General features: G+C 36.4%; 1 protein-coding gene across 50 annotated transcripts in view; it reads left to right on the forward strand.

The window, feature by feature from the left end:
• Window positions 1-17,673, forward strand: part of BAZ2B (bromodomain adjacent to zinc finger domain 2B) — a 90,177-nt gene that overhangs the window by 54,796 nt on the left and 17,708 nt on the right. For 7 of the 50 annotated variants that reach the window (XM_085551952.1, XM_085551953.1, XM_085551930.1 and 4 more), the window contains 17 exons: window positions 4-60; window positions 1,075-1,371; window positions 3,343-3,403; window positions 3,907-4,015; window positions 4,282-4,383; window positions 8,744-8,954; window positions 9,856-9,948; window positions 10,055-10,116; window positions 10,901-10,966; window positions 11,673-11,738; window positions 12,307-12,351; window positions 12,598-12,630; window positions 13,785-13,850; window positions 15,543-15,683; window positions 16,093-16,206; window positions 16,517-16,771; window positions 17,149-17,363. In XM_085551952.1, the coding sequence (XP_085408078.1) occupies window positions 4-60; window positions 1,075-1,371; window positions 3,343-3,403; window positions 3,907-4,015; window positions 4,282-4,383; window positions 8,744-8,954; window positions 9,856-9,948; window positions 10,055-10,116; window positions 10,901-10,966; window positions 11,673-11,738; window positions 12,307-12,351; window positions 12,598-12,630; window positions 13,785-13,850; window positions 15,543-15,683; window positions 16,093-16,206; window positions 16,517-16,771; window positions 17,149-17,363 (1,993 nt within the window). The remainder of the gene's footprint in view (window positions 1-3; window positions 61-1,074; window positions 1,372-3,342; window positions 3,404-3,906; window positions 4,016-4,281; window positions 4,384-8,743; window positions 8,955-9,855; window positions 9,949-10,054; window positions 10,117-10,900; window positions 10,967-11,672; window positions 11,739-12,306; window positions 12,352-12,597; window positions 12,631-13,784; window positions 13,851-15,542; window positions 15,684-16,092; window positions 16,207-16,516; window positions 16,772-17,148; window positions 17,364-17,673) is intronic. The other 43 variants (XR_014947852.1, XM_085551964.1, XM_085551968.1 and 40 more) reach the window with 18 other exon arrangements.

The raw sequence follows: 17,673 nt of genomic DNA on the forward strand, positions 1-17,673 counted from the left end.
TAGGGGAAGGCAATGTTGAGGCAGCATGGCCCACCCAGTGTCTTACAGATAGCATGGAAGGTAGTGCATGCCTCCCAGTCCTTCCTTGTGTCGCATCCAAAATCATGTTTTGGATATTCTGGTACTTAGCCATATGGCAAGTGTACTTTCAGCTGTCCTGGTAAATAGGGCTCAGGGACATTCTGGAAAGGCTATCAAAGAACTAACATCCAGATAAATCACCCAACCTGCAATTCATGTACTGTTTCCATGGCAGGGTGCACAGGAGAGGGTTGGAGAGGATGGGCTGGTTGATGGTTCTGACAGGCAGAGCCCATCTGCCGAGCAACCTTCCTCAGCCTGAGAGGCACTAGACAAAATTGCCTTCAAATTTTCAAGACTGGTATGAAAAGTGTATTTCCAGGCTTTATTCAGGAGTACAGTAGTGATTGAGCTTAGAGAATCGTACCAGGACAGTTGTAAAGGCTGTGTTATTAATAGGTAACTTTCTGATTTGTTTTTGAAGACCCAAGTGATTCAGAAAGGCATGATTTGTTTTGAAGAGTCCGTTGTATTTCCAGCCACTCCATTCCCGTGTGTACCCACATTCCTTGTGTCCCAATCCACCTTTGTTATTCTCTTCTTACCTTTTATCCTCGCACCTGCTGTTGTCCTCAGAACTGTCACCTTTTTGATGTTTCTTATCCTGTCTGTCCTTGACCTTATCTCCAACTTTGTCCAGATTGCCACACCTCCATTTGCTTCTTCCTCTTTGTGCAGGATTTCACAGCTTGTGTAGTTGCCCTTTGCATGGTAGAGGGCACATGTGCCAGGTTCACAGGGCAATCTAGTTGTAGTCTGTCCTATGGTAAACAGTCTCTTAAAACATTTCTGTTTCTGTCTCTCTTCTCTGGAGGAACAACAGTGCATTGTAACACAGAACTACTTTATTCTGTCATAACTTTAGTTATTTGTATATTTAATTTATACTGTATTTAATAAGACCAAAGATTTTTCACAAGTGTTAAAGCTTAAGCATGTTTGATGTTAATTAACTGGTCTTAATCTGTCTTTTGCTATAATTTTTCTTATTAGAGTCCGACAGTAATTCTGAGTCAGATACAGATGGGTCTGAAGATGAAGATGATGAGGATGATAAGGATCAAGATGAATCAGATACAGATACTGAGGGAGAAAAAACTCCGCTAAAAGTGAAGAAAACTGGTTCCTCCATGAAGAGCTCTTCCATTGGTCCTGCAGCTCATTCCACTCCACTAAATCTCCAAGTAGCAAAGACCCCAAGCTCTGCACCATCTGCCTTGTGTCCTGAGAACCAGCCTGCAGTTTTTCTTGGGACATCACCATCTACTCTTACACCAAGTTCACACTGTGGTATCTGAATATCTTTTTATATAATACAGTGTAACACCTAAGTGGCATGTGTTGTAAAGGTACTTATGAAAAGTATTTTAAACACTGGTATCAGATGATCTTTTCACAAGTGTTTGCAAAAGACCTAATTCAGCAGAATTGCAGGTACCTAGAAACCTAACATTACATTAAATCTAGGACATCTTAGTCCATGTAATTTCATACTTGCAAGTAGCAAGTAGTAGTTGGATTTTATATTCATTATGCTAAATTTCTTTATTGATTAGTCTTTATCAAGCATATTACTATGAGCTAGTAATTTATAAGATTGTAGAGATCACATGGAATTACTGTAAAAAAAAAGTTATGGAAAGAACATAGAATTTTCCTGCTATGTTGATAATCCTGTAGTGGATAAGTAATTGGAAAGATACTGCTGCAGAAAAGCCTGTGTTTTTTGTTTTTTTTTTAAAGTCAGACTTTTCAATATGCACAGTAACAATTAAATCAATTTGTATGTTTACCGCTTTGAATTGGCAATTTGATACTTAACACACATGTGAAATAAGTTTTTAATTGCAACATACACTCTTAGACTGGTCTTTGTAGTTCACTTCTGTGCAACGCTAATAAGATGCCGTGTCATCAACTACATTAACTTTAAAGGAGTATGTGGTCGGCTTCATGTTATTTCCATGAACAGTGAATTACATGGTAAAAGATTTCACATGTATTGAGAATAATCCATGTTTTTAAAAGTACAAAGTTAATTTTATTTCTCAGAAATTTGGGTTGTTTTATGATGCTTTTAAAAGGTTGGTGGATTTTTATTGTTAGTTGTGGAGATAACCGGTTCAGTGTGTTAGTTTTGTCTCCTTGTGTTAGGTTCAGTACTTTTTTCCCTACTAAGAATGGCTATAATGCTATTACAATATTCTTGTATTCATCTTAGCTAAAGGTAATCAGTTGCTGAAGAGGTGTATGACCTCTATATCTGACTTCCATTACGTAGCCTTTTCTCATTTCAGTTGTATTTGGATAAATAGCTTTGCTCCCTCTACCAGGACTGTTAGAAGTAATATGAAGGTCATGTTAGTTAAGACTGCAGCAATGCGTCCAAAAGTTTGGCATCCAAGCATGGGCAGCTCCATGTTGTTTTCTGAGGAGGGCACTAATTAACAGTTGCTTACACATCTTCTAGTCATCTTCATTAGAAACCTGTGGTATTATATCGTAATATACTCCTAACTGTAACAGTTCGGAGCAAGTTTGGAAGGTGTACTTTCTCATGTCCATTTACACTGCAAGAGGCATGTCATGTTCTTCAATGAACAGGTTCAGGCAGCCTTTTTGAGAAATGCATCTTTCCAAAGTTTGTCTGGGTACATATTTGATAACCTACAGTTCTTAGAGATAACCTGAGGAAAGTGCCAGTATTGAGCACTCTTGAAACCCCACATTTGATTTTTCACTTGTATTTTTGTTTCAAGTCTTGATTAGCACCAAATGAAACAAATGTTATCCCGATCGTGGATAGCTGGAATAGTTCTTCTACTTTTGGCAGCTGACCACAGTCTCATACAAAGTGCACTTTGAGGACAGAATCTAGTCATACAGGGATTTTTAAAGTAAGGATTATTTCCCTTTTTATCTTCTGAACGGGAAAAAATGTCTGCTATAGAAATACAGGTGTGTGTGGCATTATTACAGTGCTTCTCCACGTACTACCTGACGCAGATAAACAAGACAAGCATCAAGCAAGGCATGATGGCTTTTTTGTTTTCTTTTAGAAAAAGAAGTTAAGGGAAAACTGCTGGCAAAAGTATTTCCAAAGAGCAATAAGTTGCATTAATTTTCTTGGTGTTTTAGATATATAACATCTAGAATGTAAAAATTATTTTTCATTTCGGGATGTAAGTTTGAAGGCATAGCTTAGGAACAGGTCACTTCCATTTTTGTAAGTTCAGGTGTTAATAAGAAATTTTTTTTTAGGCACTTCAAAGAGACGAAGAGTAACAGATGAGCGGGAGCTGCGTGTTCCTCTGGAATATGGGTAGGTTGCACATATACTTCATATTCTGTAAGGGGATGGTAATACCTTCAAAAATCAACTGTACTTCAGCCCCATGATTTTTTAAAGCAAGAAAAGGGCTTCAAGGATTTAGATTTTCAGCTCTCAATAACTGCAGGTCTCTTTAGAAGTGTCCATATATTCCATGCATTCATTTGTGCATCAAATTTACTCTTTTGCAAACGTGACTTGCCTTTTTGCAGCTTTGCCTCTGGAAGTTAGTTCTTTCAGTTCATTCTGTGCTCAAACTCCTTGAAATATTGTTCTAAAACCTGTGTTATCAGTAGCTTGATAGAAATAAATCCATACACAATTAGGAATTTGACAATCAGCATTGTAACAGTTTCTCTTCCTTCCTGTTTGATTGTTTGATAGTCTTGTCAAATTATAATGCAGCTTGTGCACTTAAGGTGAAATTCTGGATTTGGCATTATTTGTTTCCTAAGAATCAAATTGTTATATGCATCCATTTCATGTTATTCTAGCTGGCAAAGAGAAACCCGAATAAGAAACTTTGGTGGTCGTCTTCAGGGAGAAGTAGCGTATTTTGCACCTTGTGGAAAGAAGCTGAGACAGTATCCTGAAGTAGTAAAGGTATAAAAGTAAATTACTTTCTTCTGTGTTCTCATGCTACCAAGTATGTTTGCAATAATAGAATGCTACTTTTTCCTCCAGTAAAGATCCTTATTTCAAAATACGCGATGTGAAGAGATGATAAATACTTCTCAGCCTGATTGCTGATTTGGTCTGTATATCACCTTGATCAAATATGCAAATCATTACACTCACAGTTAGCTGTACATCAAAGCTGGGTTGTAATTATTTACAAGCTGAAGTGGAAAAATATGTGATTTTTTCAGTATCTCAGCAGAAATGGAATAATGGATATCTCAAGGGACAATTTCAGCTTCAGTGCAAAAATAGGAGTGGGTGACTTCTATGAAGCCAGAGATGGACCGCAGGTATCTGCTTTTTAAAAAGTAAAGTCTTTGATCCAAGGGACATTAACATAACTCTGGATGAAATAGTTTTCGCTGCAGTCTGAAGCATTTATTGTTTTTAGATAATTCTTTCTAAAAATTCTGCGTATTACTTAATAATTGTGAGTTGCTTACGCCTGGCAGTGTTGAAAACTGCACCTCTCAGTGATTTCAGTGGGAGCTTTCAAGAGTTCAGCATGCCTCATGACTAACTCTGAGCCTGGCTTTGTGCAGCACAAAGGAACTCAGAGTTCCATGTTTGTTCTGAGTCAGTATTCAGCTATTTCTAACCGAAACTTGTCTTCCTGTTTTGTAGAAACCTAGTATTTATAATAATTTTTGTGTTTGCATTAAATCACACTGCTTTCGTGTATTCATCTTCATAGTATCTTCATTATATGTCTAAAATACATTTTTAAATTCAAGTGTTTGGTTTATCAGGAAGCACTAGAAACATTAGATCGTTAAGGAAGGGAAATCTGAGTTATACTCGTTATGCTTTACAGTGATATAACTATTAGATGTGTATAGGAAGCACGCAGTAATAAGTAATGTTATAATTCGAAGGTAATCAATACTTTGATCTATGCTTTATTTCTCTAGTTTGGTCATATTGCTTTTTCTTTAGGATGTGTGCAAAAGATTTTGGACTTCAGTCAATAAGTAGATTTTCTTTTTTAAAACATAAGCATCTTTATATGTTACTGTGGAAGTCTGGGTAGATAACTACACTGTAGTTTTTCCCCTGTGTGACTATAGTACCATGTGAAAGTACATAGTATTTGCATAATAATGTTCCCTTCTTCAGTTATCTCTTACTTCCTCTCCTTCAGTTCATGGGCTTATTTTCAAATCTTGCCCTTCTTTACTAAAATAAAACTTCAGAAACGAGGAGTGGTGGAAGGGCGCGTTATGGTCCTTTTCAACCCGGGGCATTCTATGATTAGTTTCAACCAGAAAAGGGCATTGCAAAATGTTATTTCGGTTTCTTTCTCTCCGAGCAGTGAAGCCATTGCATCTCTTATATTGGCACTCATTCTGCTTTTTCTTTTTCCCCTTCCTTTGATATACAGAAAATTCACAAAATGTCAGATTGTATGTTTTTTATGATAGAAATGTGTTTATATATGTATTTATGTATATATAAACCTAGTTATCTATGTGTATATGTGTGTACATATACATACATACATATATATACATATGATCCCCAAACATGGATAGTCAATTATTGCCTTTTATGGAAATAGATGTTGTCACACTGGTCTGTAGTTGTCAAAGTTCACTGCAAAGTGCTTGCCCTTGTCACATGCAACTCAAGGAGCACTTACATGCAGAAATCATTTTTCTTGTTTTTCTGGTTTTGTATTGTTCAAAATGCAGAACTGCTTTATTGACATAGAGGCTAAATATGGTGTATGTATGGCTAATATTGTGGTTATTTGTATCTTAATGCATGATTAAATAAAACTATCAACTTGTGTGGTGAGAATTTCACAGCAATGAGGTACATGAGAATTAGATTATTCAAGCATGTTTTCCTAAAAGAATGTCAGGAGGAGACTCAAAATAGTGTTTATTTTGTCACATGAAATCTGGAAAATAAGAAAGAAAAATGTTGGCTTCTGTTGGCGTTCTCTTATTACATGATTCTTTTTTCCATGATGTTTGAGCCACTGAACCAATTACAAAAGTTGGTGGTAACTGTACGAGTTTAAATGCAACGATTGGATTCCAAGTTGTTTTGAGCATTAAAGTTTATTTAAAACTGAATTAAGATTATCAACCAGATGTTAGCATGGCAGCTGTCTGATGGCCTTTTGAAGTCATTGATGAAAGACGGAAACATGCTTCAGGTTCTGAACTGACAAGTACCAGCACAGGTGGTAGTGAATTAGTGTACATTTATTCCAGTTGAAAACTCTTCTTCCTCAATGCCACACGAAAGAAGAGAATGTTGAGCTCCAATGATGTGGTGCTGCATTCCTCCCCATACCCTCAATTATCAGTTTATAAAGGATTGAGGTAATTGAGTGATCTTCATCAGCTTGCAGTGCTTTTCTGTGCTTAAAAAATAAATAAATCGGATGCCATCATAAAATCAATAACAATGAATCGGGTAAATTTCATTCTGTTCCTCTGTGAGTGCAGTGATCTCAATATAAAAGAATGGCCATACTGGTACAGGCGAGGAGCTGTGCTGAGTCCTATGTTCTGTGTCCAGCAGTGGCTCTCAGTGAATGCCCTGTGGAAAATAAAGTTGGCACACCTGTAGGAATAATAACTCCTCCAGTTATCTCAGTATCATGTGTACGGGGCTGTCCTGGGACCTGTTATATAGGTTTGTCTACTGAGTGTCTCTCAGCGGATCTTGTTTAAACTATTTGGTGAAATCCTATCTTAAACTTGTGGGAACGTGTTTAATCACAGTGTCTGGTGAGGTGTTAAGTAATCTCCTTCCCTTTTTTGGAAATGATGGCTCTCATTGCTTGTTGAATCATACTGCTGTTAGCTTCTGTTTTCTCTTCTGTGAGGATTATGTGACTGTAATATGCATCCATAGTCCCTGTGGTACTAATGATCTCAGAGACTTGTAGACAGTGATCTGTACATTTGTTATCATTAGTGTTATTGACCACAGATAATTAAATGGAATGCGAAAGAAATCTCCATTTCAGGATCCAAGGTACTTGAACCATGGCTGCAGCTTCTGTTTCTTGAATGGATTTTTGTTTGCTTGCTTGCTTGCTTTTTTGGTCATATAAAATGTATGTGATTTCATAGGTTCAGTGTACATGATAAATATGGTCTAAAATCCAGCTTAGCTTGCTCAACTTTATAGACTAAACTTCTGGTAAAGTATAAGGCAGGTGCTAAGCAGTAAAATGAACAATGCATACTTTTCTTGTTAGAAAATGACTCAACTTCTTTTTTCAGTTGTAGATGTGATTATATTTAAAAGTCCTTTGCAGTGATTACAGTAGATGTCATGATATGGTGGTGATTCTGAACAGTTGGTATTCAAGACCATAATAATGTAGCCCTTTGGAATCTGTGGAATCTGTATAGTGCGTGTGAGATGTAATCTTATGGTGGTCCTGACTGGAAGTGGTTCAGACTTAATAAATTGTGAAGAATAGGCAAAAAGAGTTAGAAGTATATTGACAAAATAAGCAAAAAATGTATTTTATGCTTGCTTCAGTACTTATGCACTTTGTAATGAGACAAATTTGGTAATGCAGATGTATTTTTTTATGAACACATATTTTATTTACAGTGTTTCATATGCTACCAACATAAATTCTTGATCTGGCAGACATTTTCAAAGTCTTTTAACAAACTTTCTAGGCTACATTACAGCGAGGTCTAAAAGGCACTTCCATTTTTTCCATTTATTGAAAATGGTAAGATCTGTTATATAGAAACATGAGAGTAGTTTGGGCTGGAAGGGATCTTTAAGATCACAGAGTTCCACCCCCAGCTGTAGGTGGGTCACATAGAAGGGGGGGCTGACAGCCCCTTCCAGCCTGGTTACATTTGTGACGTGGATGGGCGTTTAACCGGGATCAGGTAGGCTGAGCTACTGTTACGTTCAGTAGCTACAATAAGCTCTGCTTCTTGTCAGTTAAATGAAAGTTATTTATAACAAAGTATTTCAATGTTTGTTTGTTTTAGCCTGAAGAAATAGTATTCCTAGTGAAGGAAGTGGTTGGTGCAGAAATTTTCTTGCACAAGAGGGAAGATCTAAACTGTACTAAATACTTCAAGATTAAAACGAACCTATTTTATTTTATTTTTTTTTTGTGCAGTTGTTGTAAAACTGAGGTAACACAGTGCACAGAAAGCAGTTTTTGTAGATAGACCACTGCATTTTGTTCTTTATGAAGGAGTTTGTCAGTGCTTTAAATTGGAGGACAGTGATCCATACAACGACTTTTTTTCATTTGCACTGAGCACTGGAATCTCTGAAAGCAGTGCAGCTATTTTTTAGTTAATGTGATGAGGAAGAGTGTGTTTTTGCTTAAACGTGAGTAGAATATTAAATAGCATGGCCTAAAATAATTAAAAGTAATGCATCAGTGGCATTGCTGCTTTGTAATTATTGTGTATGCCACTGAATAGATTTGGTATCTTGCATTGCAGTGTAGTTGTGAAATGCTTAGTGGTGATAAGTTGTCAATATAACATTTCTGTGCATCATTGAAACATTGTACGGCCCAGATTGTCCATCACAGCTCTTCTCTATATATAATTCATTAGAAATTCATGTATATAGAAGGATTTTCTTGTTCTCAGATGTCAGTGTTTATAATGCTTGTATGTGAAATGTGTCAATTTAAAGGGCGTGCAGTGGTGTCTTCTGAAGGAGGAGGAAGTCATTCCCTGCATCAGAGCTATGGAAGGGCGTAGAGGACGTCCACCAAATCCAGACAGACAGCATTCTAGAGAGGAATCAAGAATGAGACGTCGTAAAGGCCGACCTCCAAACGTTGGAAGCACTGAATTTCTAGACAGCACTGATGCGAAACTTCTGAGAAAGCTACAAGCGCAAGGTAAGGGGTACTTCACTACTTTCACAAACCTATGAGAGTGTCAGTGCATGGAGAGTTAATGTTTGTTCTTAGGAGATGGATTTTACTAATGTACGACCTTTCATTTTAGAACTTTGTCAAATGCTATAATTGAAGCCCTTTCCTATTTCATGATCCATAAATACATGTGAATGAAGAGAAGTGTGGGCACGCGGATGTGTTTATGAAAGCTTACTCTTTAATTACTCCATTTAGTTAAATAGGTTAAAAAAGCAGGCGTCCAGTTTTTTGGTTGCTCTTGATGTTTTTATTTTAAATTTGCATAAACAAAAAGTTCTCTGTGTGGTCTCTGTTACTGGTTCAAACAACACTGGATCAAGAAATTAGCTTTTTTACCTTCGTTAGGATCTCATTGTCCCCTCTACCTCTACACCGTGTTTATGATTGAATGAAGGAAAATTGACCTTGGCAGGCTGATGACAAGGTTGTATGATTTAAGCTAGAGAGAACAGGATTAGGTAACTAGTTAAAGTAACAATTCCATAATTTCTGAATTAAATGTTGATCTAGTACTCTGTGACAAGTCTTAAAAAGAAATGGACTTTTAAACAAAGCAGCATGATTAGTTGGATGTTGTCTCACACTTGGTGGACAGATTTCTCCTCCAAAAGCAGTGCACTATTTTTTGAAGAGACTGTTCATATTCTTTATCTGTTGCATACCTACGTACAGTATGCATATCAGTGTGTATGTAAACGAGATAGCACAGACAGTAGTTGGTAGTTGAATGTTTCCAAGGTAAAACGTGCAAACATAAATCAACTGATTTCTGGTTCTTCACTTCATACATTTATGGGGAATATGAGTTGTATCTTTACTGTTAGAGAGCTCTGTTTTTATGAACTTTTTCTTGTTGTAACAGAAATAGCAAGACAAGCAGCACAAATAAAGCTACTAAGAAAACTCCAGAAGCAAGAACAAGCTCGAGCTGCCAAAGAAGCAAAAAAACAGCAAGGTGTGCATCAGACCTGTGAGAGGTTACTTTGAAAACACTGGATGTGAAGTTATCTCTCCTTCATCATTTTCTGCTGATACTAATTTTTCGTTTGCCTTTCTTAAAGCTATTATGGCAGCTGAAGAAAAGCGAAAGCAAAAAGAGCAGATAAAGATAATGAAGCAGCAGGTAAATTAAGATTGCAAACTAAATTCTTTATTGTTTCATAATATAGTATATATTTTTAAAGCTCTAAATAAAATTTACAAGTTTGCTTGGCTTGACTTTTTTTGGTTTTCTTTTTGTTTGTTTTTTTAGATTTTTCTTTGTGTGTGAAATGAAATGTTTTTGTGTCAGCCTGTTGCTGTTGCCTCGTTAACATTTCTTGTTATTGTTAATCTTCAGCATGTATAAAATTAATTCCTCTACACTGCAAATTAAGACATCCAAATCTCTCAAAACCCAAAGTCTCTATCTGGAAATACTCAAGTCCACCTAACTGTGAATGTGTTCTCCTTTCTACATGGGTGTGACTCTTACTGGCTGGCATACTTTGGGTTTAGCAGTACTCAGGTTCTGCGTGTTGCCCCAGTGTCTCGTCACTGATTGAAAACCCACTAGAATGAAGGTAGAAATTAATAATTTGAGATCTCTATGTTTTTTAGGTGAGATTGCATCAAATCACCCTTTTCGTGGTATACCTCCCATTTTCATTCATTCCTAGATACCTCTACCAGTGCCTGTTCTACTGAATGCTCCCCTTAAAGGCATACAAAAAATAAAGCACTACTATGACTTCTTAAACATGAACATCTGTGTGTAGCTCTGAGTGTTGCTTCCTTCAGGGGTATACGAGACCTCTTGTAATGTTTTGTTGTTGTGTATTTGTTTTTTGGTAATGTAAATGTAAACTTTTCTTCATACTGTCTTTACAAAAAAGGAAAAAACAGATGCAATTTTCTTGCCTTTGTAGGAAAAGATTAAGCGTATCCAGCAAATCAGAATGGAGAAAGAACTTCGAGCTCAACAAATTTTAGAGGTAAATACAGTGGCTCAAATAATACAATTCTTATTTTAAGAATGCTGTCCTTTAGCAGTCAGGCATGTAGTGATGAGTGTAACCAAGTAAGCAGATCTAACAACATGCACTTAGAGGGGTCAGATAAAAAAATTTCTTTTATTAAGTATTTCATCATAAAGAATAGAAATAAAGAAATCTAACTTAAACCCAAATCTTGGAAATGCTCATGAGTTCCTTACTTCCTACACAAATTATCTTGTTATCCAAAAACTAATAGAAATACGATAGTTTAAGCTGCTAACTTCAGCTGTACAACTTTGCAATGTGTTAACATAGAATCGTGCCATACACTGAGTTTAAATGCAACTTTAAAAATACTTATTATATTAATACACGTGCTGCAAAATATATATTACACTCACATGCTATGCTGGTCTGATAATATAGTTGCAGAGATAGATTGCTAGTTTTCATGTTTCCTACTGGTATTTTCATCCTGCTACTTATATTTTGGGTTTTTTTATGTTCTGATTTTGATAGATATAAGAACCAAATGAAGAATTAAAATCAATTATGAATAATTATGCATTGTGAGGCAGAAATTGCTTGGAATGTATTCTTAATACACAATGTCACTTTGAATGCTTTAAGGTGTAATTTATTTCTAGACAGATCATTTTCAACTTGTGATGTTCTTGTTGAGTGATCTATTTTGTGTGCACAGGCAAAAAAGAAGAAGAAAGAAGAAGCAGCAAATGCTAAATTACTGGAGGCTGAAAAACGAATAAAGGTTAGTCTAGATGTGCTGCAAATGTGAGTTATTGTTAATAATGTGTTAATAGAGAGAATCAGGAGGTATCATTTGCCAAGTATGGAACTGAATAGACATAGCATATGAATGTATTTGTTAGAATATATTTTATGTTTTTAAATGTGTACTATACACCGTCTTGTAAATGTATGTGTTGTACACAAAGACCGAAAAGCGTGTTCATGCAGTTGCTAATTTTTGTATACTGTTACTTGAAGGTTTTCTTACATGATATTTGGCTTGCATAGCTTAAGCACACTGTATCAAATTATTTTGCTGTTTCCCAGCAAATGAAGCCTTGTATAGGCTGTGTGTCTAGAAGCCTCTAGAGCTTCTCTGCAAATGTTTATATGTGTGCTTTTCTTGCTGCCTTAGTATTTGTTCTTGGTGTCTGAACACTGAATTCTCAACTCAGAATATATGCAATTACTCTTCTGTAGCCTATATATGAAATAAAATTTTTATTTTTATGTGCTGTTTCATTATACCAAAATGTGCGTGTCGGGGTGTACGTTTTGATATTCTAAGTAAATTTCTTTTGTTGAAGGAAAAAGAGATGCGAAGGCAACAAGCTGTTCTTCTCAAGCACCAGGTGAGTATGCATTTGATTGACCAGGCAGACAGAATGTCAATTATAAAGCAGTACTTAAACTGTATGGGGGATAAAAAGCTTTAAAACATGCCCTTTTAAAATTTTTGGGTTTGATTTCAGCACATTTTTTCTTTCATCTTATTATTTGTTGCTTGCTTTGGTATTGGGGTCTTTTGGGGGATTTTAAAGTGGTTTTATGACTTTGTGATTTCTGTTTCATAATACTGTGCCAACTCTTTCTACCAGGAGTTGGAGAGGCATAGACTAGATATGGTATGGGTATGTTTATTTTTGTACATCTAACACCGCATTGTGATTTGGTTGTGATATGGTTGTCATAGCAATGCATAAAATGTAGCACTGGCTGCTGTCATATTACATACTGCTGCATGGCTTTACAGCGCAGTGCATTGCATACATCTGCTTGTCTTGTCTGTTAAGGAAAAAAAAAAGTCTCAAACATATAAATAGAATGTGACAATCTATAAATGACTTTCTAAACTGTAATCTGTGCTGCTGATGTCCCAGTAGACATAGTGCTACTATATAAAATCAGGGAATAACAAATGCAAACATAAGTAGGTTGTCACATGAGTAACTTTCTAAACATTGTCCCGTTCATTGGGAATGTATCCAGAGGATTTTAGCAGTGATTTGGATTAAATTGCTTTAGAAGTCAGGATTGTATCTCTCCCAAGTCTGTAAAGTACTGAACAAATTAGCTGTCAGTGTAACGTAGTGTAATTGTTAAGTGAAACATTAGACCGATAATCATAGCTTCACTGAACTAGGTGATATAATTTGCTTAACTGGAGTTAAGATCTACTGTACAGCTTTTAAGAAAAAAACATACATACAGCTCTAGAACGCAGCTCCTTAATGTATTTGAAGTAATTCACAAAGTTTACTGAGGGAAAGGCATCAACAAATTCAGTGCATGTATGTATATGTGTCACCATTAGCTTGTTTGGAAATGATCCGGAGCTGCAAAAATTCATCATACTAATTTGTTGCCTGATCATAAAAATGTTAATGTTTGCAATATTTAAAACCAGTTTAAAAAATTCTTCTGAATTGGCTATTGGATAAATAAATACAAGCTCCCTAATAGCAGATGTAAGGTAACTGACCTGTTCCAGCCAACCATTATGCTTTTTGTTCTGCCAGCTTATGAAGAAGCAGCATCACAACTGACCATAAGTAAATCTGTATGCTTCTTTTTTACACTGTCTCCATGTTCATTGCTTTACCTTTTTGCTTTTGATTGTTCTTGTATTTTGCTTTCTAAACCTGAACTAAAACATGCACAGACTTGGCCATTCTATATTTAGTTTTTACTGTGACTTGTCTATTAATGCTAAACTTGCACTCAACTTTTTAACTGATATTAATGTGTGGGATTAGTTTTGTTCTAATCTTATCTGCTTCAATAGGAACGAGAGAGGAGAAGACAACATATGATGCTTATGAAAGCCATGGAAGCACGTAAAAAAGCAGAAGTGAGTAATTAATCTCTGGCAGTTTTGATGTTTTTGGTATTTCGTTCCACGGTGATCTATAGAAGAGCTGTGTCCTTCATTTACCTGTAGCTGCAGTCATGTGGCGTGTCATCTGTACACAGTGCAGCGCCAGGAAAAGAAGCAACTGGCAGAAATTTAAATACAACCAATTCCTTTTAAACATAAGTAAACTGTATTTTGAGGATGGTTTAACACTAGGACCCAAGGGAAGCTGTGAAGCTCAGCCTACTTGAGTGGGGTTTTTACTGGCAGAGGTGGAACCAGATGATGTCAGAAGGTTCCGTCCACCCTCAATGACAATGTCAGTGTGGCTGAGCAAGGACCTGCAGGTCAAACTGAGAGATAAAAAGGGCATGTACAGGCAGTAGAAGCAGGAATGTTTGTCCCAGAGAGAATACAGAGATACAGTTCAGACATGCAGAGATGGGATCAGGAAAGCTAAGGTGCAGGTGGAACTAAACTTGGCAATGGATGTGAAAAATAAGAAGGGTCACTACAGGTACATCAGTCAGAAGGCCAGGGAGAGCATAGGCCCTCTGAAAAAATGAGAAGGGAGAATTCTGTGCAGTAGACAGTGGGAAGGCTGAGTTTCTCAGTGGTACATCAGTGGACAAAAGAAGAGTAACTCTGCACTTCTGTAAAGCCTTTGATGTGGTCCCATATCACATTCTTATCCAATTACTACTTCTTACTCATCATGTATTTCACTTCTACGTAGTAGAAGATTTTCTTAAAGACTTAGAACCATGACTTGGTGGAATGGAGGTGCTGGAAGATCATATATTCAAGCCTCCTGGTCAATTCATCTTTAGCAGAGAGTATGAACATCTTTCCTGTAATTAAGTCAGGATCAGTGAACAACAAAGCATCTTTAGATGTGCATTTGATACCTCCTGTATTTATTATGGGTTTTGAATGCTTATTCATAACAGAAAAGTGGTTCTGGTATACTGTGGGGTTTTTTTTATAAGCAGTTTGGGGGAAAACAACCCACAATTCATAGCATTCATGTGATTACAAAAATGTATATAACCTGTCATAGAGAATTTACGTGTCGTTACATGGGGGAGAAAATATGTGGAATTGCAGTTTTACTTGATCTGTCTGTTACATTAATGTCTCATATAGAAGTTGATATGTGAGAAGTACATGTATTAGTTGAAATTGCCCAGAAAGTATATTAATTCAGTAACTGTGCAAATTAGGGCAGCAAGGGCATAACATTACTGCTTCCATAACAGCAGAAAATAAAGAATAGGTCTGATTTTTAAGAAGACAATGTGTTCTGTTCAGTGAGTACTGTGGGCTTTTCTGTCATACAGCTGCAGGAGAATTAAAAAAAAGATTGAGTCTGTATTCCTTGTATTATTGTGGCTGAAAACATTTCATTGTTATACCTCTAAAATAGTAGTGAAATTATGAATGTGTATTCTGAGATACCCATTAAATGCAGCAGTGTTTAAGGATTTAAATATTGGTTAACTTAGATTTCACTTAGATCCTGTTATTCTGTTCTATTTGTGTACTTTCCACCTCCCTTTTGCTTCAGTGCGTTCCTTTAATTGTAGTGGTAATTATTGAAATTATGTTAATAATGCTTTTCAGATTTTTAAATTGTTTCTCTGTAAATAGTCATGGCTTTTATTCTCTGCCCTTTTAATTCTCCTGAAGGAAAGAGAGCGATTAAAGCAAGAGAAACGTGACGAAAAAAGGTTAAATAAAGAACGTAAACTAGAACAGCGAAGACTGGAATTAGAAATGGCAAAGGAGCTAAAGAAGCCTAATGAAGATATGTGCTTAGCAGACCAGAAGGTAATTGTAACCGTTTAAAATGTACATAGGAAGCATTACTTTTGGAGCGACCCATTTATTACCATGAAAACTGCAATAGATACAAAGAATACAGCAACAATTCAATAGTTTTCTTAAAGAAAGTATCAACTTTTCTTGCAGTTGTCCCCAAAGCATTCAAGTATTGATTTGGATAATTGTATTACTATTTGAAATATATATTTATGAGATAAGACAAGCTCTGAAGTGGTGTTTGTTTTCTTAGTTAAAATACTGTTTTGCTTAAAAGCGGACTTCTTCCTGAAGCGTATTTGCATAATTGATTTAAATTAGTCTGAGTTGTTTTTGCATCAGAAACATGCCTCTTTTCCCAGTATATAGGCACTGAAAAGAAATACAAATGTGTAACTACTATAGGCCATTATTCCAGAAATCCATTCTTCCGGGCTTCTGTGGTTTTAGATCCTGCCCTTCAGGACTTTACCTGTATCAAGGTCGCCCTTCTGAAGAGAATTACACTTCCTGCTGCTCCCGGAGATCTTTGGTACTAAATTTTGTAGTACTTTGTCTCCAAATAGGATCATGCCTCTCTTATCCAAGAAGTATTATTTAGTCTATGCCCTCCTAAAATAAGTGAAAAAGATGAACATTAAGGAAGGGTGTTTCAGTGTTGTGTTAAATTTATCAGTGGGATGTGGGGGCAGCTCCTATATTGCCTTCACCTTCTATTGTTCGTGTACTGTAGGTCATGTGAAAGTACTAATCAAAATACTTCAGTTACCCACTGAAATATGCTACTGAATCTTTGTTGTTGTTTTTTTCTTTTTCTTTTCCCCCTCCCCCCCCCATTTTAGCCTTTACCGGAGCTGCCTCGCATCCCAGGCCTTGTTCTGTCTGGAAGCACGTTTTCAGATTGTCTCATGATAGTGCAGTTCTTGCGTAACTTTGGTAAAGTTCTTGGCTTTGATGTGAATACGGACGTGCCTTCCCTGAGCACTCTTCAGGAGGGTTTGCTGAACATAGGAGACAGCAGAGGAGAAGTACAGGACTTGCTTGTAAAGCTTGTTTCTGCAGCTGTTTGTGATCCAGGACTTGTTACAGGATACAAGGTAACGGCAAAATAATCTATAATAAAAAACAACAACAATCCAACTGAACAAAAAATAACCCAAATCCTGGGCTTCGGAGCACTTTCTTCATAGTGCGTGAAATGGTCCACTTGAACCATGCCTTTTGTTATGTAACTTGTTTATTTAATGTTAGTATTATCTCTGTTCTTAACAATGTGTGAAGGAGCAGGAGGCCTTCTCTTTTTCTCTACGTTAAAGACTTTCATTTGAGTAGTCAAAACAAATATCTGTGCTTGAAGTCCTTGTATAAAAAAGCAAATAAAACCACAGAACTATTTTATAAGCAGTAATGCAGAGTGCAGTGAAAATAGCATTTTCAAATGTGATTGATTGAGACAGCCTTTTTTTTTTTTTAGGCTAAAACTATTCTTGGTGAGCACTTACTGAATGTTGGCATCAATCGAGATAACGTGTCTGAGATTTTGCAGATATTTATGGAGGCTCATTGTGGGCAAACTGAGCTTACAGAGAGCTTGAAGACAAAAGCTTTTCAGGCACATGCTCCAGCTCAGAAAGCAGCAGTGCTGGCTTTCCTTGTCAATGAATTAGCTTGCAGCAAAAGTGTAGTCAGGTAAGTTACTTCTCAAACAAATATGTAAAAATAGTTGTTAAAATGTTATATTTACAAACATTGTACCGACTGTTTTGTTCCAAGATTTTTCTTGGCATTCTTAGAAAGAAAGCTGAAATGTGCTGTTACTACTTGTCTCATATTTTGAAAGATTAGCAGTTTTCCTTGTTTGGTCTTTTTTTTCACTGTAGCTTTCAAAACTTTGAGTTCTTGGAGAAGATGCCGCAAAAGTTAACCAGTCTTGTGCAGTGCAAGAATAAAAGAAATTCTGTGTTGTAAAAAGCTGGGAAATAGCAAGTTGAGTGGTGCA

The sequence above is a fragment of the Coturnix japonica genome, chromosome 7 (assembly GCF_054131305.1).
Source record: "Coturnix japonica strain WE chromosome 7, WE-NBRP24, whole genome shotgun sequence".
NCBI classification, from domain to species: Eukaryota; Metazoa; Chordata; class Aves; order Galliformes; family Phasianidae; genus Coturnix; species Coturnix japonica.